At 44.6% G+C, this 24,367-nt stretch overlaps 1 protein-coding gene across 4 annotated transcripts in view; it reads left to right on the top strand.

Annotated features, from left to right (window-relative positions):
* Positions 1-24,049, top strand: part of BICDL1 (BICD family like cargo adaptor 1) — a 71,243-nt gene extending 47,194 nt beyond the window's left edge. Inside the window, exons 3-12 of one of the 4 annotated variants that reach the window (XR_005589721.1) lie at positions 262-378; positions 1,678-1,689; positions 3,670-3,816; positions 6,576-6,755; positions 7,744-7,962; positions 9,377-9,520; positions 12,518-12,648; positions 15,018-15,138; positions 16,944-17,025; positions 23,817-23,952. Coding sequence is in view for 3 of the 4 variants with exons in the window: in XM_039505793.1 (XP_039361727.1) it covers positions 262-378; positions 1,678-1,689; positions 3,670-3,816; positions 6,576-6,755; positions 7,744-7,962; positions 9,377-9,520; positions 12,518-12,648; positions 15,018-15,138; positions 23,817-24,017 (1,272 nt within the window). In the remaining variant the exon portion in view is untranslated. Of the gene's footprint in view, positions 1-261; positions 379-1,677; positions 1,690-3,669; positions 3,817-6,575; positions 6,756-7,743; positions 7,963-9,376; positions 9,521-12,517; positions 12,649-13,346; positions 13,630-15,017; positions 15,139-16,943; positions 17,026-23,816 lie in introns of those variants that run through there. The other 3 variants (XM_039505793.1, XM_039505794.1, XM_039505795.1) reach the window with 3 other exon arrangements.
* Positions 24,050-24,367: the final 318 nt, after the last annotated feature.

Below are 24,367 nucleotides of genomic sequence, written 5' to 3'. Positions count from 1 at the left end.
GACTTCTGCACTGATTTATAACCCTATGCAACTCAAGCGTCTTCAGCAGCTTTGTCTGGAGGGTTAGCCAGCTCACAGTGTGCCTTCCCTTTTCTGAATTTTTAGTGATTCCACACTTTGTTGGGAAATAACATCAATTTAGGGGGTTTCCCTTCATATTTATAAAATCCACCCTGGGTGGGAGAAGCTGATCACTTTCCGGATTTTTCCCTGCCCCTGTTTCTCATTTCAAGGTAATTGTGTGTGGCCTCCTATTTGCAGGCATCAGAGGTGGAGAGACAACTCTCAATGCAGGTCCATACCCTTCGAGAGGACTTCCGGGAAAAGAACTCATCAACCAGTCAACATATAGTACGGCTTGAAAGTCTCCAGGCTGAGGTGAGTGGCCTTCTGATCATGGTGGTTTAAGGTTTGATACGTCTCTCAAGGTATTCGGTAATATTTTAATCTTATGTAATGAACCCCTCTGAACTGGGTAAACAAAACCAAATTCCTAATGGTGATAGTTTGTGCCAGCAAGAAAAAGGGATGCTAGCTAGAGGGCAGAAAGAGCTAATTAATTTAGTTGGCCACATGTATTTCTTTCTTAACTGATGCTCCTCGTTCACACCAACAGGACTCCTGTATATAAGTAGCAGAATTGTCCCCTGTTTTGAGAATAGCCTGAGTTACTGTACCCAAGTGTGACAGGGTGGGTGAAGTAATACCTTTTATTGGACCAACTTCTGTGGGTGAGAGAGACATGCTTTTGAGCTGACGCAGAGCTCTTCTTCAGGTCACTTAATGCTATCAGGAAGATGGAAAGCAGGGGAGACAGTGAGGTGGCTCTCTGAGGAGCCAAAATGTGGGTATGTTCAGGTCACCTGAAGAAGAGCTCCATGTAAGCTCAAAAGCATGTCTCACTCACCAACAGAAGTGGGTCCAATAGAAGATATTACCTCACCCATCTTGTCTCTCTAATATCCTGGGACTGACACAGCTACAACAACACTGCATGTACAAAAGTGTGTTAGTCACATACAGGCCATTAAGTTTACCCTCTTTAAGGTGGTGACTGTCATACAGGCACAGCTACTGTCATGAAAGAAGCATGGCTCTCAGAGCTCAATGGAAGACATTCCCTGCCATTCAACTCCGAGTATGGATAATGTTCTAAAGGCAGGGGTATATACAGTCAGCTGGAAACCACAGCTCCTCCTTCCTGACTGGTGCAGTGAGAGTGCCCCATCCTGTTTCAGTTTGTTTTAGCCCCTGTCTAAAGGATAATCCTGTCAGGAAGATGTAAAGCAGAGGAGACAGCGATGGGGAGCTTTTAGAGACAAAATGTGGGTATGTTCCAGTTGGCCACATCCAAACACACACTCCACTTCTGAGGGGGGAGCTGTTCTGAATGGCTGAGAAGAAAGCAGAAATCCTCTCCTGCATTTGAGATGTGTGTGGAAACATGAGGCCGTCCTTTATACTTATTTTAGCTCTGGATATCTTGGCCAGTATGTTATTTGTTTCCTTTTCCTTCTGTGATCTGGAGAGGATGGGAGATTTGAGTATGAAGGACCTGGAGGAGTGGGGAAAAAACCCTATTGTACAATCCTACTACTTTTTAACTGATTAGTAGAGTTTTTTCCTAAATTTCTGCTTCTCTTCCCTTCCTGTCCTCTTCCCCTTGGTGTGGAGCAGCAGGTCCTTGAAGTAAGTACAGATGCTTTGATTGAGTTTTGAATGCATGTCTGTTACCATCACTGTGCATGCCCCACCTGTTAAGGTCCTTCCTGTCTTGCACTTTCAGCCCATTTTTTCCCCTCACCCACTTGCCTTGGCCCAAGGCCTGCAGGACAGTTGTGGGTTTTGTTTTGTTTTACAGTTATTCACAGGGTGTTCATTACTGAGTTTTATAACAAGTACTAATGTAAAATGCAGTCTGTTTGTTCTGTGTTTCTCTCTGTTGCATCCCTTCTCTCCATTACATTGAAGTCATGCTTGCAGGGGAAGAGACTTCTCAGCAATCATTACTCATAGAAGAATAATGTCCTAATACGTACAGGAGGTGTTCTATAAATAGAGAAATGCAGATATACAAAATTGACATAATATCCCTTCATCTTTCCAAACACTTGACTCCCCTGGACGAATACAGTATTCCTCCTTTCTCCAGGACAGCTGATTGTCTAGTTAATCTATGTCCAGGCACCATCTGTACACTACATACATAACCGTAAACATTGGGCCTGGAAGGCAGCCAGATGGAAGAATATCAGAGATAGCCTGGAGGACAGTTAGCAACTAACATGGATGTACTGGAGAAGACCTAGAGAACAGTAAGGCAGGAGGGATTAGAGGAGAGTCTAGAAGGCAACCACAGAATGGCTAGACCAATATCTGAGACAGTTTAAGGCATCTAGGGCATGTGTTAATGGGGGCTAGGAGTGCATCCAGAACAGGTGGGAGGGCAACCTGGAGAGAACCAGCAGGTTAATCAAGGAGCTGCAAAGGAGATTTGAAGAGACCTTTGTGCATATTTCCCAAGCTATCGGAGAGGCCTCAAAGGACCTGGGACACTACTGGAGAGTGGGTATCAGATAGGCCTAGGGAACATGAGTTGCTGGACCATGCCATCTGAGATGGAGTAGGAACTGACCAGGAAGTACTGGGAGCATCAAAGGTCTGTGAGCATAGCTGAAGAACAGCTGATGGCGTTGGACAGTGTACAAAACATACCCCCGGCCAGCACTCAGGTATCATGGTGGTAGGTACTGTAGAAGAACCTGGATAGATAGCTAGGTGGGAAAACTTATTCTCTTTCCTGGTTAAACAAACAGTGTCCTTTATTAGTGCTGAATCATCCTATATACAGCTTCTTGCTAAGTGAATGGACTTGGCACATTGTCCCTCATCACCTGCACTTGCGGCACTGGACAACTGAAAGGCTTGAATCTATTTTAAAACAAGTAATTGTTGGGAAGATATCAGTAATTGTTGCACAAAACCATCAGGCTGTTTTTTAAAGCATAAAATTATATTGTGTTGAGAAATCATCAAACCAAGCATACAGCAAAGAACAAGGTGTATGATCACAATGCTATCCTCTCTATCACCCACAAAGGGCATAGCAACACTTGTTCTCTCTCTCTCTCTCTCTCTCTCTCTCACACACACACACCCCTCCCTTACCTCTCCTGGGGATTCCAGTAAGTGGCCCTGTAGAAACGCAGGGGGGTTCCCTTCCTGGGAACTCCAACATTTGCTCACACCAGGAACAGAGTCATAATAAAGCTGGGCAGAGTAACTAGCTTTTCACATTCTTGCAGATTTTATGGTCTGGGTGAATCCTTAGGAGGGTGGGTAGGGCAGGGTCATGCTTTACTGTAGCTCTTCGGAAATTCCAAGGTACACAGTGTTTTTGCCCCTTCCCTCCCTCTATGTTTGCCTGGCAACGCACATTCCAGCGTCTCAGGAGCTGCACTCCCACTCTGCTCCACAGAGTTTTCTGGTGGGAGGTGTTTTCTTTCAGCCTCTTTCTAAGCTCTGAGTTGCATAAAGAGGCACAGTCTCTCTCATACAGGTGCAGACACAGACGTACTCTGGTTCCTGCTGCTTTTCTCTTACCACATTGTGAAAGAAATTTTTTTTCCCAAAGCCTGGAGCCCAACTCGAGCTCTCTTTCTCTTTCAGATTAAGATGCTTACCGATAGGAAGCGGGAGCTGGAGTGTCGCCTTAGTGCCATGATGGAAGAAAATGATCTGCTTCAGGGAACAGTGGAGGAACTGCAGGAGCGAGTGCTGGTCCTGGAAAGACAAAGCCATGATAAGGATCTGCAGGTGAGGAGAACAGGAGGTGGAGAGAGAGGCTCAAATGAAAGAGAAAATGGAACTCTGAAAGCTAAGAAGGGATAAAGGAGGGGATCTGGGATTGGACCTACAGTTAAGAGAATGGGAATTTGGAGATAGGAGACCAAAGGGAAGAATAAAATGACTCTCATGATCACAGAGGAACAACAGAGTGGGTAGCACCTAGATATGGCCTGCAGAGAATGGGAACTCTCACAGAGGAGCCTGAAGGAAGAGAAAATGAACTATTAGAACAAGGAGTGAGAACATTTAATCAAGGAAAACAGGTACTTCACTGGAAGTTGAGGAACCTGGTTGCATTTCTGCTGATTTCTTACTGGGACTAACTCCAATAAGGTCCTCTTATGGTTATTTTGGGCAGAGGTCCAGAGCATGGTAGCCAGCCTCAGATCTGTCACTATTCAAAAGATTCACAAACCATACCTATGGAGTTCTCAGCTGCTTTTCATAGAATATCAGGGTTGGAAGGAATCTCAGGAGATCATCTAGTCCAACCCCCTGCTCAAAGCAGGACCAATCCCCAACTAAATCCCCAAATTGCCCCCTCAAGGATTGAACTCATAAGCCTGGATTTAGCAGGCCAATGCTCAAACCACTGAGCTATCCCCCCCTTAGTAAATATTACTCCTGGAATGATGTTGAACAAGTTTCTATGTCAGTGTTATAGGGCCTGTTTCTGGGTGGTGAGTGATATTTTATGGTTTCTTTTCTCAACTCACCCTACCCACTGCAGGTTTGTGGCCATACCGGCTATTTTATTCTTTGGCAATTAGCTCCCCATTTTCTCTGCCAGTCTGTGGAATATAATAATATAGGAACTGCTACACAAACAGACTGATAGTCCATCTAGCCTGCTATTTTCTGTCTGACCTTGGCTGCTCCTTCAGCAGGAGGTGCAAAATCCCCTATAATGCACCTAACTAGAATCCTGTTCTACCGTAGTAGATGAGGGGAAGAATTTCTTCCTGAACTCAGGGTCAATAGTCCTGGAAACAAAGTTTCTCACTCTGCCCTACCACTGTTCCTCAATCCAGGCTTGGAGGAACTCCATCCCAGGAGTTCAGGCTCCACTGAACTCCAGAGAGGTCCTTGGCCTCTCTGCTGTGAGACTGCCATTTTGGGGGCCAGTTAATGTGAGCTGTGATAGTGGGTTTTTGATTTGGACACCTGTCCACCGGGAGCTGAACTGAGACCCACCAATTCATTTTATGCAGATGAAAGTCATTACAATCTGAGCGCTGCTTAGTACTCTGCTACCAGCCTGGTGTGGATTTGAACTGGTGACCTAGACGTGAAAGACTCTTTCTGCCATTACTAACATCCTGAGCTGTCCATTTCACCAACCTCTATAATTTCATTCTAATTAATGTAATTTATTCATAGATAAAAGTCTAATCAGATTTTGAAATTTACTAAGCTATGTGCCTCAATTTGCCCAAGTAAGTTTCATGGGCTAATTATACATTGCATTAAAATATTTCCTTCATTCATTTTTCCACTTTTTAATTTCAGCAAGTGCCCTCTAGTTCTCATGTAATGGGAGAGAGTTAAATAGGAACTCCCAGCTGCTTTTTTTGTAGTATACAGTATTTATAAAAATAGTATCTATCAGAACTCTTCTCCTTTCCAAACTACATACTCCCAGTCTTTTTTCATCTTGCCACATCTGGACCCCGCCCCCACCACAGCATGCCTCCAACTAATTTTGTTGCCTTCCACTGGACCTTTGCTGTCTTTCTTAAGATGAGGGAACCATTGCAGAATGTGGTATTCAAGGTGAGGATTTACCATCGTTGTGTCATAGTATTTTTTTCATACTTCTCTCTATCACCTACTTAGTACAGACTAGCATCTTAGCTTTTTTGAACACCGCTGTACACTAAGCCATCCACAATGATGCCTAGATCTTTTTCCTTAGAGGCTATCACTAATTCAGAACCTGCCAGTGTAAACAGATGGATTAAACTGTTCCCTTTAATGTACATTATCTCCCATGCACTTGTGTCCACTGAATTTCTGTCTGCCTGTTATTTGTGTAGAAAGTGCTTGCACCCAATACTAGCGTTTACTGCTTTGACTTTGTACCAGCAGTGTAACAAGAGACCTGATATATTTGTGTTACTTTCCGTTTACATCACTTACAAGCATATCACATATATTTTTGTAAATAATTGTTTTCTCAGTTGTGTACCTCTCACTACAGATATGCCCTGATTTAAATGCCTTGAGGGATATCTGAAACATTCAGATAACTGGAGTTTCAAATTACTGAAATGTTTCTCTGTGAATTTTAGATGCAATGGATATGTGAATCTTGGTTAACCGGGGTTTGAATGACCAGGGTTTAACTACATCTCTTTGAAACACAAATGGTTGTGTGATTTTTTTTAATTCACTTGTTGCTCTGTTGTCTAATTACCTATTTTTTCCTTAGCTCCTTCTGGAATTCTTCATAATACATCTTAGCCGTAACTAACCTAGTGATTTTGAGTCTTCAGCATATTTTAGATCCCAGCCCATGTCTAGTTTTAGCTGAGAGTAAAGTTTTGGTAATAATGTCTTAGACTGTTAAGCTTTAGAAATTAGTCAAGCCAGCAAAGACCGTTCCTCCCACATGCGTGGAAACCCTCTTTTCAGGGCTCCCACAAAGGTCCTTCATGAGCTGAGAGATTTGTCTATTCCTCAGTCATATTCACTAGTTTTTTTTTTCCTTTGATTTCCTTTGGAAGCTGCATCAAAGTCAGCTGGAGCTCGAGGAGGTGCGGCTGTCCTGTCGGCAGCTCCAGGGAAAGGTAGAAGAGCTTAGCGAGGAGAGAAGTCTACAAAGTTTCAACACAACCAGCACATCCCTGCTATCTGAGATTGAGCAGAGCATGGAGGCAGAAGAACTGGAACAAGAGAGAGAGCAGGTATGATCATCCTTGCACACTGGGGAAGCGTATGAACTTTTGTAAATGTGCACCATATGAACGCACATGTGTAAACATGTTCATGGCTAGTAGCTGGAAAGCATGGCAGACTAGTGCAAATGGCAATGAATCACACCACACATTCCACAAAGCTGCTATTGATATCAGTTAAGAAATCCACAGTCACAGCCTATTGAAAAACCACACTGTAGTCATCCAACACTTTTTTTAGATCTAATATAGCACTGCATTAATACATGTGCACATGCTGGTGTGAACTTACCTAGGGGTACAAAACCACACCAGTTAGGAGAGAGAGAAAGGGCTGCACTGCTACCACATATTGTTAAGGTTTCAGAGTGGTAGCTGTGTTAGTCTGTATCAGCAAAAACAACGAGGAGACCTTGTGGCACCTTAGAGACTAACAAATTTATTTGGGCATAAGCTTTCGTGGGCTAGAACCCACTTCATCAGATGCATGGAGTGGAAAATACAGGAGCTAGGATAAATACATGAAAAGATGGGAGTTGCCTTACCAAGTGTGAGGTTAGTCTAAGGAGACAATATTGTAAAGTACACTTAAAATCCATGTGCGCGTGCACACAGATGAAAAGAGCAAGGGCCGCACAAGTCCTGGCTATTCAAGGAGACGGTGTGATCCAGTGGACATGGCACTGGGCTGTAAATCAGGAAATCTGGGTTCTATCTCAATTTCCTATGCTGACTCACCATGTATCATTAGGCAAACCAAGTAACCTCTCTGTGTCAGGTTCCCTATATATGCAATGCAGGTAATGATACTTTGAGACCTCTAGATGAAAAGCACTAGATAAGTACTTGTTGTTTTTCATTAATATTATATCTAGGATAGGGTGCATCAAAGGACTTTTCTAGCTAACAGGGCATGGTCACATCCTGGAAGTCTACAGGCAATAGAATCTCATGGGTCCCTGAAGCCATGGACTAATATAATGCTGTCTTGTTCCAGCTGAGACTGCAGCTCTGGGAGGCCTATTGCCAAGTCAGATATCTCTGCTCTCATCTCAGAGGAAATGACAGCGCAGACTCTGCAGTCTCCACGGACTCCTCCATGGATGAGTCTTCAGAAACCTCATCAGCCAAAGACGTCCCTGCTGGCAGTCTACGTGCCGGTCTCAATGAGCTGAAGAGGCTGATACAAAGTGTTCTAGATGGCACAGACTCCCCGGTAGGTAGCTGGACACAGAGAAGGATTTTCGGTGTCAGTGTTGGTGCTAGGCAAGGAAGAGTCTGGTATGGGTGGGTTATTTTAGATCTTTAATTCTATGGGCTTTCAGAATTTGTGGCCTTGAAGATGGGACATCAGGGTGCACAACCCATTTCCAGCAATCTCACATATCACAAGTAGGCCAGTATTTAGACATGCCAACCCAAGGGATTTAAGCTTATGACCTCAAAAGGTATCAAGGTTCTGTTCAGATACTCATCCAAATCTCTCCAGTCTGGAAATCACTCTGGAGAACTCATGAGATCAGGGTTTCTTGCAAGAGTTCTAGTTAGTGTTAGTTTCAGCCAGCTTGAAAATATTGCAAACTTTCTCATGGTATGTTGGGTCTTTCACCATCATTTCTGATTAAAGTCTCCCAACCCTGTTTTAAACTGCAATGATATAAAGAGATCAGTGAGAGTGAAAAGCAAGGTAAGAGTTGTCATGAGGATTGGGGTCCCTATAGAGTATAGACACAAACACTCCTGTGATAAGCCACCAGAGGTGGCCCCTATGCATGGGAGAGAGAATCTTCTGCAGCAGCATAGCATTTACTGTTTGCCTTGGAGTACTGAGGATAGCAGCAGAGCTCAGAAACTTAATAGGTGATTGAATGAAATCATGCTGGAGGAGACCTGCAGATCCTCTCTTTGGAGAACTGGGATAACCTCCATGACAGAGTAAAGTAGTGGGGAAATGTGTAGCCTTTCACAAAGACTGAAAAAATCACATCTTGGCCCTCCATTTGCTTCATCCTCAAGACTTGTGTGTTCTCCACAAGGAAACAGCCAACCTGAAGGCAGTTCCATTCTGGAGTGGCACATCCAGAAATAAGCCAGCAGGCTATGTGTACCTGCGAACCTCAGATATGAATGGGAACCATGACCCAACCAGTTTCAATGCCTGTAGGAGTTAGGATTGAATAATAAAAGGTTGAGCAAGAATACAAGGTTGTATTTGTTCAAGGGAGAATGGAGATAACATATAAAGGCTAAACATGGAAACCTGGTTAGGAATAAGTGTATGAAGAGGTAAATATCGGAGCTGGGTTGTACTCAGAGATGAGGGTAGAGGATTACAGAGTGGGGAGTGTGTCTGTATATCTTTCTGCTAAGGTAAGTAATCTGTGTGTGTTCTCTCTACCCAGGCTTAGGGACTGTGTGTGCGTGTTCGTCTTAGTTGATGTATTTGTGACTGGCTGCGTTGTGAGCCCTCTGGACACCGTATAAACGTATGTGAATGTGTACTGTAACAGCAGAGATCTTGCAGAGTGACATTCCCACTTTCCTAGAGCTGTCCCCAAATCAGTACAAAACTAATGCAAACTGTAACTTATACATGAAAGCTGAGCAAGATGTTTCTTGCTTGCTGCCAGAGTTCTCGGAGAAGTGATGATGATGCCTTAGAAGAACAGATCAGGCAAACAAGTGAGGACTCAAGAGCCCTGAGGGAGTTAATGGAGGGAGAAAGAGGGAAGCTGAGGCAGAGCCTGGAGGAGCTGCAGAGACTTCACAGCCAGGTGAGCAATCCATACAGATTCGCTGGACCTTCTCTCAGACTCAGACTCATAGACTTTAAGGTCAGAAGGGACCATTATGATCATCTAGTTTGACCTACTGCACAATGCAGGCCACAGAATCTCACCCACCCACTCCTGTAACAAACCCCTAACCTATGTCTGAGCTATTGAAGTCCTCAAATCGTGGTTTAAAGACCTCAAGGTGCAGAGAATCCTCCAGCAAGTGACCCATGTGTGCCCCACACGGCAGAGGAAGGTGAAAACCTCCAGGGCCTCTGCCAAGCTGCCCTGGTGGAAAATTCCTTCCCAACCCCAAATATGGCGATCAGTTAAACCCTGAGCACGTGAGCAAGACTCACCAGCCAGCACCCAGGAAAGAATTCTCTGTAGTAACTCAGATCCTATTCCATCACAGACCATTGGGCATATTTACCTGCTAATAAACAAAGATGAATTAATTGCCAAAATTAGGCTATCCCATCATACCATCCCCTCCATAAACTTATCAAGCTTAGTCTTGAAGCTAGATATATCTTTTGCCCCACAACTCCCCTTGAAATGCATGTTGCTTTATAAGACAGGAGTGTGGCACATTCCCACAGGGCGCTCTGCTTACTTGGAAGAGGTCATCTAGTCATATCCTGAGAAGACCTGTTGGCAACACCTGTCAGAGCCCTGTATGAGTCAAGTATGTCTCAGTGTGGATCCCTCTGTAGGTGTGCATGTGCCTCATGCATATGCGAGATTGGACCTGGCGTGGCAGGAGCCATGTATGCACCCTATGCTGCCTCATCCGAGAGCATAAAGGTGGGATGGCTGCAACCCTGTCTTGGTTCCGTCTTACTGACTGTGGCAGCAAGACAGAACCCAGCACGTATCCAACCCGCTAATTTTCAGCTCAACCTAAACACTTCTTCAAGCCTTCCAGAACTGAGGAAAAGGGAAAGATCGCTCTCCCCAGCAGCATCCCCAGCCAAACCACTGATGCCTGAATACTGGGAGGAGCCAGATCCAGGGTCTGAGCAATGTCAGTGCCAAGAAGGACAGTCAGTAGGACAAGAAGTAATCAGTTTAATCCACAGCCAGGGAGATGTAGGTTAGATATTAGGAAAAAATTCTAACTAGAAGGGTAGTTAAGCACGGGAATAGTCAGCCATGGGAGGTTTTGGAAATCCCCATTTCTGGAAGTTTTTGAGACCAGGTCAGACAAACACCTCTCAGCGATGGTCTAAGTTTATTTGGGTCTACCACAGCATATGGGGTGGACTAGATGACCTCTTCAGGTTCTTTCCTAGGAGGGATAGCTCGGTGGTTTGAGCATTGGTCTGTTAAACCCAGAGTTGTGAGTTCAGCCCTTGAGGGGGCCGCTTAGGAATCTGGAGCAAAAATCAGTACTTGGTCCTGCTAGTGAAGGCAGGGGGCTGGACTCTATGACCTTTCCAGTTCTAGGAGCTAGGTACATCTCCAATTATTTATTTTATTTTATTTTTTAACCATACATTTCTATGGTTCTGTATTTTTTACTTGGACACGGAGAGTCCAACGCTGTGTAGGACTTCAGCCTAGTGAACATATATCACCACCTCCTTCAGCCTCCCAGAAAGACTTGCCCGCCAGTACTGTATTTTAACCTGGCATCAGAATTCCATCTTCAAAAACAGTTTCTCTGTGTACATTCATCTCCCACAATCTGTCCATGCCCAGAAGCAGATCAATGGCAGATACTTTCCTACTGTCACTGGAAGTATCGTTGTGATGGATAACTTCTTAGCTGTCTTCCCACCACCAGTGAGGTTTAGAGAAGGGTAGTTTGTTGCATCTCAGAAAGCTTTCCAAGGTGGTAGTGCAGTATGTTGGTAACGGAATTCCTCCATACAGCAGACCAAGACACCAAATGCCTATGGAGGTTTGCAGAGCTGTGATAGAGCGAGTCCCTCATGATTTCATATGCTATTAATTCACTTTGGACTGGGATGGGGGAGAGATAGCTCAGTGTTTTGAGCATTGGTCTGTTAAACCTAGGGTTATAAGCTCAATCCTTGAGGGAAGCCACTTAGGGATCTGGGGCAAAAATCTGTCTGGGGATTTGTCCTGCTTTGAGCAGAGGGGTGGACTAGATGGTCTCCTGAGATCCCTTCCAACCCTGAGATTCTATGATGAATGGCAAATAGATTCTCAGATTATTAAATATTTTACATGTACTTTGAAGTCTAATTAAAATTCTGATGAGTGCCAGTAACACCTTCCTTAGAGCTGAGTGGCCTTTCACACATCATCACTCTTGTATAGGTTTGTTTTTAACTGCTCACTACTTCTAAAGAAAAGACAGTCAGGAAAATGAGGGGTTTTTTTCATTTTTATTTTTTTAAACTTATTGCAGTGTGGTGGGGCAGGGGCACTTGAAAATTTATGAACCCAAGTGATGTCAAGGAAAGATCAGAGACCAGAGTGCAGGCTGAAAGGACATTGGATCAATAGAGGAGTCTCTTGGTGAGGAAGTAACATTTTGACAGTGAACCTTCAGTGGCTGTAATGTAGCTGAGATAGTGGGATCACAACCCATCTCCTTTATGGTGGATCATAGGGGCTGCAGTGGAGCATTTAAAATGGCCTTTAACATTATCCATGGTGATCATTAAATGTAATGGAGTGGCGTCATTGCCATCTGATGGCTGTTTGGCAGCCTATGTCAAGTGAGTTGGCAAAGCTTAGGCCTTGCAGGTAGGAGCCACCACTTCAGTTATCACCATTGTTGGCAGCCCCTGTAAAGACCAAGGTTTGATGGGCCCGGAGATTGGAAACTCTCACCCTTACAAGGTGGCTCATTCAGATCAGAGCTGAGGCACATGTCCAGTGGTAGCCAGTCACTGCTCATCTTAAGTGCTCTGTGATTAGAGGACTTCTCTCTTCAAGGCTGCCAGTCAGGTGCCTTCCACTAGTACTAATTATTACCCTGAGAGGAGAAACGTTTGACAGTGCTCTTTCTGTTCCTGACAGGTGACGCTGCTGAGTGTGGAGATGACTGCGCTGAAAGAAGAAAGGGACAGGCTCCGAGGGTCAGCTGAAGATAAGGAGACAAATGAACAGCTTCTGAAGGCCATCAGGGATCGAGATGAGGCCATTGCCAAGTAACTAGAATTCTATTGAAAAACAGAGATGGGTTTGGGTTGTGGTCTCAGAATTTACCCATCAGTTTGTTCAAAGCTGTCACTTTGTGGGCAGCTTTGTTGCCAGGCTGCTGCCAGTAAAGTGGTAGATCTTCCCACTTCTGAGTGCTGAGGAGTCCTGCTAAGTGCCTGTGACATGGGTCCTGATCCCAGGAAGTTCCTGGAACCAGCAGTTCTGCTCTCATTAAAAAGAAACTCCATAAATTCTATTTTTAGCAACTTTGGGGGACAGATCTTTTCATCAAGCCAAGGGATGGCTATTGCCCCATTTGGGAAGGGAATACAAATATTGGAACTGGTCCCTTCCTCCTCCTCCTATTTTCTTTTGCACTTCCAGCCTCCCTTCCAGTTCCTCTGTGTATCTCTGCTACTGCACCTTCTCTAACCTGTTCCATAGCTCTTCCAGCCCCCCTCTTCCATTTTGCTCTGGTGCCTCTGTGAATCTCTGTTATTGCAATCCTCTGGTCCTTCAGTTATGCTTCTCCTCTATCCTGTTCTTCTGCCCTTAGCCTCTGTGTTCCACCTTCCCTCTGTTCTCCCTTTCTCCTGCTTTACTTTCTCTGTGCAACCCTGTTACTGCATCCCTCTGTCCTTCCCCTCCCATGACTTTGATCCAGTCTTTATGCCACGTTTTTTCATTATTTTTTTTACCTCCCCAGTCTTCCCCTTCCCTCCCCATCTTTGCCTGTTCAGTTTTAGGCAGCCTGAGGGAGGAACATGAAGTTCAGGACACCAAGCTCTGGAGGAAGGGCGAGAATGGCAAAAGCACTTGTATTCTGCTTACTCTAGATCAGAGGAGACTCTCTGACCTCCGGTGAAGTGAGACAGGACAGAACACAATGCAGCCCACTTCCTTACAGCAATGCCTAACCCTTGCTGGGTTGGCAAGAGGAGCAGAACACTTCAAATCATGCACGTCTATGAGGAGGGCGGGCAGATAAGCAAGCATACACAATGGCTTAATTTTGTTTTTAATTACATGATCTGTCAAGTGTTCTTTACAGTGTCCCAAAGGGTACCAAATCCCTTCAGAATGCCATTGTAACAGCGCCATCTGTTGGCAGAAGTAGGGAATATCCCTGCTACTGATGTTTGGTGCAAAAGGCTTGCTTTGACATTTAATAGCAGAATGGGTTGCCAGTTCTGCTGTCTCTATGGCAACTGTGCCACTCGGGGGATGCATAAATTCCACGGTTAATATCAAGCAGTGATGGGCTGTTTTACAATAGAAGCATATTTTTCTGAAACACTCAGACCTGGGGCCTTTCACTGGAGATCTGCAGATTTTTTGCTGTTCAAGTGACCCTAGCAGTTCACATGGGACAAACCATTAATATTTATGGTGTGTGGAATTGGGGGTGTGCGCTATTACTGGAGAGAGGGTGTACAGTGACTGTGACTGATTGCAGACAAGGGGTAGGGGGGATGGTGCTTTAGGTGAGAGTGTTTGTGCATGCACAAACAGATATAAAAAACAGCAAAAGGCACATCCCAAGCACCAAGGTGACATCCCCTGCCAAACTTCAAAACCCTGCTCCAAAGGCTGGAGGTATTGGACTGTCTCAGGGGAGAAGTTGCAAGAATATTATTTCCCTCCTATCTCAAGCCATTTTTGCTGAAACTTTCCAAAACAATTCAGCCTCAGGCAGACACCCAGCATGGAAAATTTCAGCCTGAACAGTTAATTTGGCAAAGTTATAAGCAACTGAGAACAGTGTTTTAATGAGAGGTGTTGAGCATTGTTAAGCGTAGGTGGTGCTACCCGCTCTGCCTATAACATAAAAACTAATTCCCAGACCACTCTTCTGCAGAAAAGCAGGGGAAAGTTGTTATTGCAGGGTAACGGATGAATCAGATATGGTTAATACAAATATCAGAACAAACTTGGATCTAAAATTAGCAGCCAAGATATTCCCTACCAGTTTATATTATTTCTTGGGCATATGAGACACAGGAAATGGTTGAATAAAGACTTACAAGTGTAAACTGTTTGGGCCAGAGTCTTAATACCAGAAACCTACACAACAATTTATCAGAGTATGTCCTGCTTTCCATTCCCCCTCTACAGAGAAGTATTCTCCATATGATAAGGGCTCTGCTCACCTGATGGCAGGATACATCTCCTTTTCATTGTCCCAGTAGAAGCTTGAGCTAGTCACTCACTAAATATCAGAGTCCTTTGGCAGATCTGATGTCAGGTTCCATATCCTGATTTTGCTGAATGGAAATCAGTGAACACGGGTGAGGTGGTTTTGAAGACCTGCAGGAATTGATCTAGGTAAAATTGAATTGTGCTCTGAGAGTGTCCATGTCTCTCTTTTTCCCCCCAGGAAGAATGCAGTGGAAATGGAACTAGCCAAGTGCAAGATCGACATGATGTCTCTGAACAGTCAGCTGCTGGATGCTATTCAACAGAAACTGAACCTCTCACAGCAGCTTGAGGCATGGCAGGTAGGTGATGCCCAACATCAGTGCAAAGTGGAGCATTGGTGGGAAGCACTTACAGATCATTGGCTCAAGGCGAGGGGTATAACTGGTTGAGGAAGGGAAAGTTCCACAGGTTGACTCATTCTTGTCTGTACACTCATGTCACACTTGAAGCTGGACTATATCTGGAATACAAAAGTTGTTGTTTGTCAAGTAATAAAACACTAGTGTGAAGGGCACAAGCCACAGACCCACTGAGAGCCCCAGGGTTAAAGCCGGGGAGTGATCTCTGAATTTGGACCCTTGCAGATGGTGGCTGTTACAGTGTACTATAAAGAAACTACTATTTAATATGGGGATAGAGCAACTAAAGGAACCAGCTCTAATTTCACAGCTGCACATAGGCCTAGTGACAGGTACACCTCCTTTTCAAAACTCAGCTCCTTCTCTCGAACAGCTGTGACCTGGCTCGGTCTCTGGGATGTGGACGTGGAAAAGTTTTGCTGTAACGGGACAAAGGTTCCTTACTCTAGATTTCCTGTGTCCATAGGTCAGAGACATTGACCATCTCAGATCAGATTACTATCCAAGTAACATGCTGACTGAAGACACTCACGTGTAGCATCACTAAATCTTCTAAAAACTTCAGTCAGTCTCCTGTGCCTCCTCTTCAGTTAGGGAACAGAGGCAACGAAGCCATTACTGATCATTTGGGCTCTACCGTTTCAGGACACAGATGTAAATGTTTTCTTTTCCATCAGAAAATCTAGCTAGAGGGAAAGGTGAAAACTCAGTCCCACTCCAAATTATAGGTAAAATGGCTAACCTGGCTTCTTCCAGTTTGGGAGCCACTAGTACCAACGTCACACAAAGCCAGAGATCACTTGAGAGAACTAAGATACAGTTGTTATTTGGACAGATAATATGGAGGAGGGATGTGTGAAAAAAGATACAAACAAATGGCAGGAGAGACAAAGACCAAGGCAGAGATTGATGGATCCCTGGTTTGTTGTAGCTTGTTACAGAACGAGTAAGATGATGACTGCACTGACTATCCAAGCTGACCAGTAGAAACCTCTCCCATGCAACCTCTCTCCTATTTCAACTCCATTGTGTTCTCGTTTCTCTTTTTTCTCCTGCTTACAGTTTGCTTCCTCAGGGCTTTTTACTATCTGGCTCCTTTGGTTTCTGATCTAGTGGCCTTTCTCAGTTCCCGTACCAACAGCTTTAGTCGTACACCCCTCCTGCCTTTGAGGTGAGCTCCCACGCTCCATCCCACCCACCTCATTCACTCTCCCATCACATCCAAGTCCAGTGTTGTTTCATTCTCTGCTGAAGGAAAGTGTGTCTCACAGACTACAGTAGCCTCTGTTCCATTCACTACTTTCATTACACATGGCATCCTCCATGATCATTTCCACACAGTGCAAGGTGCCCATTCGAATTCACTGTCTGTCTCCTATAGCTGTTTCCTTGTAACACCTGTGTTCCTCTCCAAAGCTAGGGTATGATTCAGTATCCACTGAAGCTAGTGGGAGTCTTGTCATTGGCTTTAACAGGAGCAAGAACAGATCTGTAAGGGTAAAATTCTACCTTCACTTACACCTGCACAACCCATTGACTTCAGTGAGGTTGCACAGGTAAACGGATGGCAAATGTCTCTTGGCATGTGCACAAATCTTATTAAACAGGTGAGATGAGCTGTTCCTTTCTGAGGATGTGAACAGCTCTATGAATGGAAAGGTCGGGTCTATTTTAGTGAAGCTAATAGAGTCTGTCTGGGAAATAGTATTTTCTGAAGAGTACTGTATGTTGTCATTTGTGTCCAGTCCTGAAGTCCTTCTGCTTTGAAAACTTCACTGAGTTTGATGTGTGTTAGGACAACTGGCTGTGAACAAGAAAACATAGCAGGTAATTACCATTTTAAATAATCAGAATTATTGTAACTCCTGGTGTAACGCCATTGATTTCTGGAGTTACAGCAGGCATGGATTTGGCCTATAAAACTGAGTTAATGTTGTTTAATAATGAATGAGAACAAACAGCCTTTTGAAAAGCTTTGTAAAACCAAAACATCACTTCATAGTAAGGGTTTTAAAGTTAAAGCAAAACCTTTTTACATCATAGGGCCGACTTTGCTCTCAGTTATGCCAGAGTAAACCCAGAACTGCTCCAAGAGACTTACAATAATGTAACTGAGCACAACTTGGCCCTTAGCGTGTAAAACTTTTTGCCAAGAAAAGCCCTTGCAGGCATTGCCCTCTCTCTTCCTGTTCAGAACGTATATAACTAGCTTTCCATGCCACTACAACACTTACCCATCTGACATTGAAGCAGTCATTTGGGAAGCCAATCCAGAGTTAGTGACAGCTGGGCAAAGACGCAAACTTTAAAGCCATAACACTACCCACTCAGGCTATGTCTACCCTACAAAGCTTATGCTGGCATAGCAATGTTGACATAGCCCCTTAGTGTAGACACAACCTACACCAACAGGAGTTTTTCTGCCAGTGTAGGAACATGACATGTGCTCACAGAAGTACTCTTCTGTTGGCACAGCTGTGGCTACACTGGAAGTTTAGTCAGCATTCATGCCCCTGACTGACACAGCTCTGCCGATGTAAATTTTGAAGTGTAGTCCAAGCCTGAGAATGAAGGAAACTGCTTTTCTCACCCTCTAAGCTGAGAAAACACATCACACTCCTCCAATTGCATACACAAAATTTAGAAGATACATTAAAAAAATCCCACACTTGGTTTAAAACAAAACAAAAAAATTCCTATTCCATGGATGTTACCAGGGAATCTTGCCTAGATGAGATGACACAGTAGATAACTTACCTCTGTTTTGAGTAGCGGAGGATGCTGGATTGATAGCTCTTGCAACTGAAAACGTCTGGCTATTCACAGAGCAGGTAGCACAGGCTGGGATAGAGTAAACTCCTGGACGCTGCCCGGCTAGTGCATCCCAATCCTGCCCTAGAGGGATCCTCTCTAGGGTTGAAGGGAGTTCAGTCTCCATGATCCATTCAGTCCTTGTCATCTCTAAAATGGCCAAGGTGGTGGTTGGTTTAGAGCTGGGATATCTACCCAGTAAAGCTTGGACTGAGACTTGTTTCACACAGGCCACCAAACGGGCTCTACATGATAACAGCTACTGACCCGGGAGGAAAAAAAATTGCTGCTTTTCACTGAGAGCTGAGAAGCCCCCCTAGGTACAGACCCAAATTCACAAAGATTAAGGGCTTGTCTACACCGGCACTTTACAGCACTGCAACTTTCTCGCTCAGGAGGGTGAAAAACACCCCTCTGAGCATTGCAAGTTTCAGCGCTGTAAGGTACCAGTGTAGACAGTGGGAGCTGCACCCTTTGTGGAGATTGTTTTTTATAGCGCTGGGAGAGTTCGCTCCTAGCACTATACTGTGACTACACAGCCACGTTAAAGCTGAAGACATGCCCTATGTCAAGTGAACTTAAACTCCGCACACTAGTGGATAGGAGTCTTTCAAAAGCTACATGGAAAAACTGGACTATTCAAGGTGTCCCTGCCTCTGGTAAGGACCATGAGCCCATTCTCCCATTGTGCAGTCATTTAAATTTGTGCAAAGCTAATATTAAGCTCCACCACCACTGTGAGTGGAGATTTCTGATTGGGTAGCATTTTGTACCCACTCTGCATGCATGTGACTTCAAAAAGTGAACGACAGTGGGAATCTGGCCTGGTATGCCCATACTAGAAATTCTTGCCGCTAATAGCTAAAAATGCATTCAGTCTCATTCGCCTACCTAGAAGAGTCATTGAAATAAAAATTGAGGTTTTTTTTAATTTGTAGTCTTATCTTTTGACTGCTGACAGTACAACAGATACCGAAGGCTGCAGATAAGACTTATATGGACATCCCTGGTTTCTACTGGAACTTGGACTGATGTTGTCAACCACTCTTAGTTACCGTGTAGTACTTTGCTAAATTGTAGTTTTATTAACAGGCATTTGCTGTATTATATTTCATAGTATATAATGTCAAACAGCAGAAATATAGCAGGACCAGTCCTGCTCCCATTGACTTTAATGGGAGCAGAAAGTGGTCCACTACAGAAGTTTATCAGAAATGGAACTCCACATTTAAAAATATATCTATTCCTATATTGCAGTAAGTTTTTGCCAAGCCTTGTGATTTATTGAACCAGAAAAGATTAGAGAGAGGGTTTTTTTTTAAAAAAAGAGTCATTCATGTCTGATAACCATCTAATATAAATGAAGTTTAAGGGTTTTTTTTGTGGGGGGGGCAGGGAGGCCCCAAGACCCCAAATATTTTTAGAAAATTAAATTAACTGTCCCACTACTCTAGCTGTGTTTAATTCATAATTGTATCTTGGTACTGGTGAGGTGTCCAAACTACTACATTTTTGCTCTCTTAGTCTCTATTTTAACCAATGGCCCTCGACAAAAATAGCCATATATCATCACTTCCTAGTGCTGGGGATAGCTTATTTCCAGTATGAACATTTAACAGATACATGCATGCAATCCAGGTAAACCATTCTCATCTCAGTTTGGGTGTGGAAACAGCAGATCTTAGTGGAATTAAATGTTCCAGTTGGTCTTTTATTCATACATCGCTGCACGGGGGAACCCAGGATCTGCCACTGAACACATATCATGGGAAAATGAGAGATTGGTTAGAATAAGTGCCATTTCTTACTCTATGGCTCACGAGATATTTTCACTGATTTTACCTGTGCCTACCATTATCTGAATAAGGAGCAGCAGTGGTGCCCCCAAAAGCAAATGGGGAAAAATTTAGATGATGAAAGGGGTTTGTGTGTTGCTTATTCAAATAGAGATGCAACAGTTTCCCTTTAACGTTCACTATTAAATAAGACATGCCTGGCTGTTGAAAAGCTGCATGAAACCCCAGTAGAGTCGGAGAAGCCCACAACACCTGGGCTGAAAGAAACCTGGGGCCTGATTCTCTGGTGCCTTGCACCATGTGAAGGCTTTTACTCCCCTGCAAGCTGGCTCTGAAATGTTACAGCTGGCAGGAGGGAGAGCAGAACTCTGCTATAGTAGCATGTTACACCCATGCAAAGTGGCTGTAAGTGACTCCACCAGCTGAAAGGCAGCAAAGAGTCAGCCTCACGAGCACTAAGACATCCAAATGCAGCTGCCCAACAATGCTGTTGTGAACAACTGTCACGCCTGCACTAAGCGAATGCCATTAATCATGTGTATATGAGAGCTAGTCAATGGAATAGATTGTTTGGATAATAGGGTGTCTAACCAGGTTTGCTGGTTAGCTTTGATAAATGTTGTGCTTTCCCTGGGGCTTGTCTCTAGCAGTGGGATATTGTCCTGGCGCAGTGTTCTAGTCCATAGACATCACGCCCAAAACGATACACGTTCTTTGTAACAGTGTACTCTAAAAATGGAGGCTCCCCCTCAGCCAATCAGAATACACAGGCACTGTCAAATTATCCCTGTCTACTCTGGCTTACTGAATGAAACTGATACATCACCGCTCCCCTCACCCAGTTTCTCCACTCCCTCCATCCCTGTGTATCCCTTGCTGCAAACTACTAGGAGCCACAGATTCCTGAGTTCTAATGCCAGCGCAGACATGGCCAGGACAAGTCACTGAACTTCTAACCTCTGACCTACCTCATTGTCTAGTCAGCGACCTCAAGCTGTAATGTCTCCTGGGACAGTCTTTTAAAGGGCTCTTTATCCAGCTGCCCTATATTTATCCTTTGCTCTGCAGTATCTATATGGTACCCCACAGTTAAAGGAGGGCACAAATCTGCCCGTGAGATGGCTGAGTGCCTTCCTCATTTGCACAGAGGAAGCCACCCTTTGAAAAGCTGGGTATATAAACCCAAAGTATGTTAAGCTGCTCGAGTCTGTTTTAGCTAATACTGAAGTTCATCTTGCCCCCTCCCCCTTCACTTTCTTCCATCACAGCCTCCTTTTTTTCAGCCCTAATTAAAAAAAATATGAACTCTTCAGTCTAACCTTGCTTCAGGCCCCCTAACAGCCCTGTCACTCTTCCTGCTACTTCTAGCTCACTGCATCTGCTTCCTAAAGAGCGCAGAGAACAGGGCTGGGCTTCGGGTAAGTACATCACAAGGGATATCAGTCCACCCACCTCCAGATATTGGGTGAATAGACCACAAGGGGCGATTCTCCCCCTTCTCCCACACACCCGGAGCTAGCATTACAGATGCTCAGGTGTGGTGGTTTGTGTGTTTGCTGGAAGTTGATCATCTGCCTCTAAATCCATCAGATACATAGGGCAGAGGCAACCTAGTGGACTAACTGGAACTGCAGCATGCTCCAGTACGGCACATCCTAGGTAAATTTATATTTCTAAAACTGGCCTGAAAACAGAGTTAGGTGGGGGAATAGTTTGGGGTCCAAAGGAATCTAAAATGAACATTGTTATATTACATGTACTAGACTAGTTAGAAAGGCAGGGATTTTCCCTCCTGAAAACAAGCTAATCACTTCAGGCTAAATTATTCAACTTACCCCCTCCTGGTTACCTAGCAGGCAACCAACCATATCACCTTGTAAAGTGGGACATCACCTCCTATTAGCCTGTAAATAACGGGCTTATTATAACACACTGTAAACGTGAATGGCACCGTAAGTGTCTGCAGGCTGTTTACATGAGTCTGAGGAGCCCAGTGCCTTCACTGAATCACTGACCACATTACACAGATCTGGAGCCCTCAACTGCCTAAACATCCCAAATCAGAGCCGGCACTTGCACCTGCTGTGATGGTGGGTGATGGAGCATGTGCCATCTGTGTCCACTGGCATTTGATGGTCGTCCATAGCAACCAACCCCCATTAGAGTGTTATGCTGCATAAAATGTGCGTGGGTTGGAAATTGTCATCTTCTGGACTCACGCAACCCTGAGTCTGATTAATGCCGAATCTTTGTTAAACTATGTAGCCATCTGGCTAGAAAGTCATTCTGCGTAATCAGACCCCACCACTCAGTGGGCTTCCTCTAAACAGTAGGCTTTGACAGCCGTGAGGTCGTCAGCCGCCACAGCCAGGTGGTTATTACCTCATTCCGGGATTAGCCCAGCAGAGCCCAAATTCAGGTGTGTCACAAAAATAGGCCTTTTAGCATGAGGATGCCTAAAGCTGCCTGCTGCTGGCAGAGACTATCAGACAGCAGGCCAGAGTGAGAGCAGCTATCAGACGAGAGAGCCCCCAACCTTGGCAACGCCTGGACACAGTAGGCTGAACAGAGGACAGATGTGAAAGCTCAACCCTGGCTTTTCAGACCGTCACTCCCATGAGTGATGGGTAGCTGTTTGTGTTTTGGTTTGAATTCTGAAGGATGTGGGGGCTGAGTCAGCTGATGTGCAGTAGGAGACTGGCATAAACAGAATACTTGCTCTGAGATTGGCAGGTCACATCACCACACAGCCTCCATTTCCCCCTCCGTGAACTGAGGATTCTGATTGCACCAGCCTCCAGTGAGGGGTCTATCTGAGGCACTAGTGTTTGCACAGCTTTGAACATTGGAAGTGCTGTGTATTTGTATTGCTGTGTTTAACTAGTCAGAGCCTCACGTTCTATTGACCCTCATGGACATTGCAAGGATGAGCAACGCCCTTGAGAGGCAAGGAGCCTCGGCCATTTGGGCTCATTTGACATACTTGAAATTTCAAACAAGACGGTAATTCTGACCCTATTTTCTTGTAAAACATGTACAAGATGGTCTCCTGCTTGTATATGACATTAGAGCCAATTGCAGCAGAACTGGGGTTGTGGTTATTAAACTTACGATTTCCCTGTTGTCATGTCATGTCTTGCTGGATGTTGTCAGAGTTGGCTGTTGAGTTGAATCCTTTTGCATATGGCAATCTTGTTGGTTACAATGCTGTGAAAGTTACTTACGGGAAGGAAGGTGTCTTTTAAAGTATAAGTGTTGGATGATCCAGTGGTGAATTATGACCTCCTGCTGATCAGGCAGCTGCAGATGGTCTGTGCCATGTTATTTGAAAACTGATCAGAAAGATACCATAATACTCCTCAGTAAATTGTACTAGTGCTGCGTAACTCATCCATAGCACAACCCATGATAGTAGTTTCTCTTTGATTATGAAAAGAAGCCTTACCTTCTTAGTTCCCTCTTGAAGAGGTTCTCATGTATGTGGCCACCTTCAACTTCTCTCTGCCACCTGGCCTGCCTACCCTTCAGTACAGAGCTACTCTAGGTTCAGAACTACAGTCCTGTCCCTTCCTGGCCTCTGCTTCAGCCACATGCCTCATCTGTGCAGCTTCCTGGACAGAGAGAGGGGAGATGGCAGCCAGCCAGCTCTGAAAAGACAAGCCAGGGACCTGAGAGAAGGGTACCAGAAGCCGTGCTCCATTTCACAGCCATCAGCAAAACCTTGAAAAACAGCCACCCCCTAAATTACATTAAACTGTGAATGGCCTGATTTCCATTTTAACAATTGTGGGGCAAAAGGTAAACATCTGGTCTCTTTAAGGGCCTGGTGTTTGAGGAGCGATGCTGGTGAAGGCCCCATGCTGTGTGGCTAAATGAGATCCTTGTACCCTCCACCCTTCTTCCTTTCATCATGGCCATTCTATAATCCCATTTTAGCCATGTCCATGAGTAAACTCTGCTGAGACGCTGGCTGTGCTTCTGACTGAACATCCCTTTCCACTTCTGTTACAGGACGACATGCACAGGGTCATTGACCAGCAGCTGATGGACAAACATCTGAAGGAATGGAGCCAGCCTGCTTATTCCTTCTCCAGTGGCTACAGAGCAAAGCGGTGTGCAAGACCCTCCCCCGTGTTCAGGCCGGAGCAGCAGGGGGATGAGCCCATTGGGGCAGAAAGGAACCGTCTCTTTTCCTTTTTCAAGAAAAATTAATGTGAAAGGAGAAATCTTTCCAATTATTCCTGCTTAAAGCTGGGAAGCTGGGGGCAGCTGCCCAGCTTCCTAATGGACCTGAATCTGATCCAAAAGGAAAAACACAAAGGGTGAAGGAATTAACCCTTGAGACTGCACTATTTACAATCCACCTGCTCTGAACAAAAAGTTTACATGAATTGGAGATTTGCAGTTTGACAATATGGTACCAACTGAGAGCAACTTTTCTTATTCCTTAAGCAAAGTGATAAACTTCAGGGTACGTTTTAGGCGCTTTGACACAGGCCACTCAGTTTCTGCTGTGAAGAATAATCCAATTGTCTTAAACTCATTCTCTTATGCTGGAGAAG

This window comes from Mauremys reevesii, linkage group 18 (genome assembly GCF_016161935.1).
Source record: "Mauremys reevesii isolate NIE-2019 linkage group 18, ASM1616193v1, whole genome shotgun sequence".
NCBI lineage: Eukaryota > Metazoa > Chordata > Testudines > Geoemydidae > Mauremys > Mauremys reevesii.
This window is presented reverse-complemented; position numbering and strand designations above follow the sequence as displayed.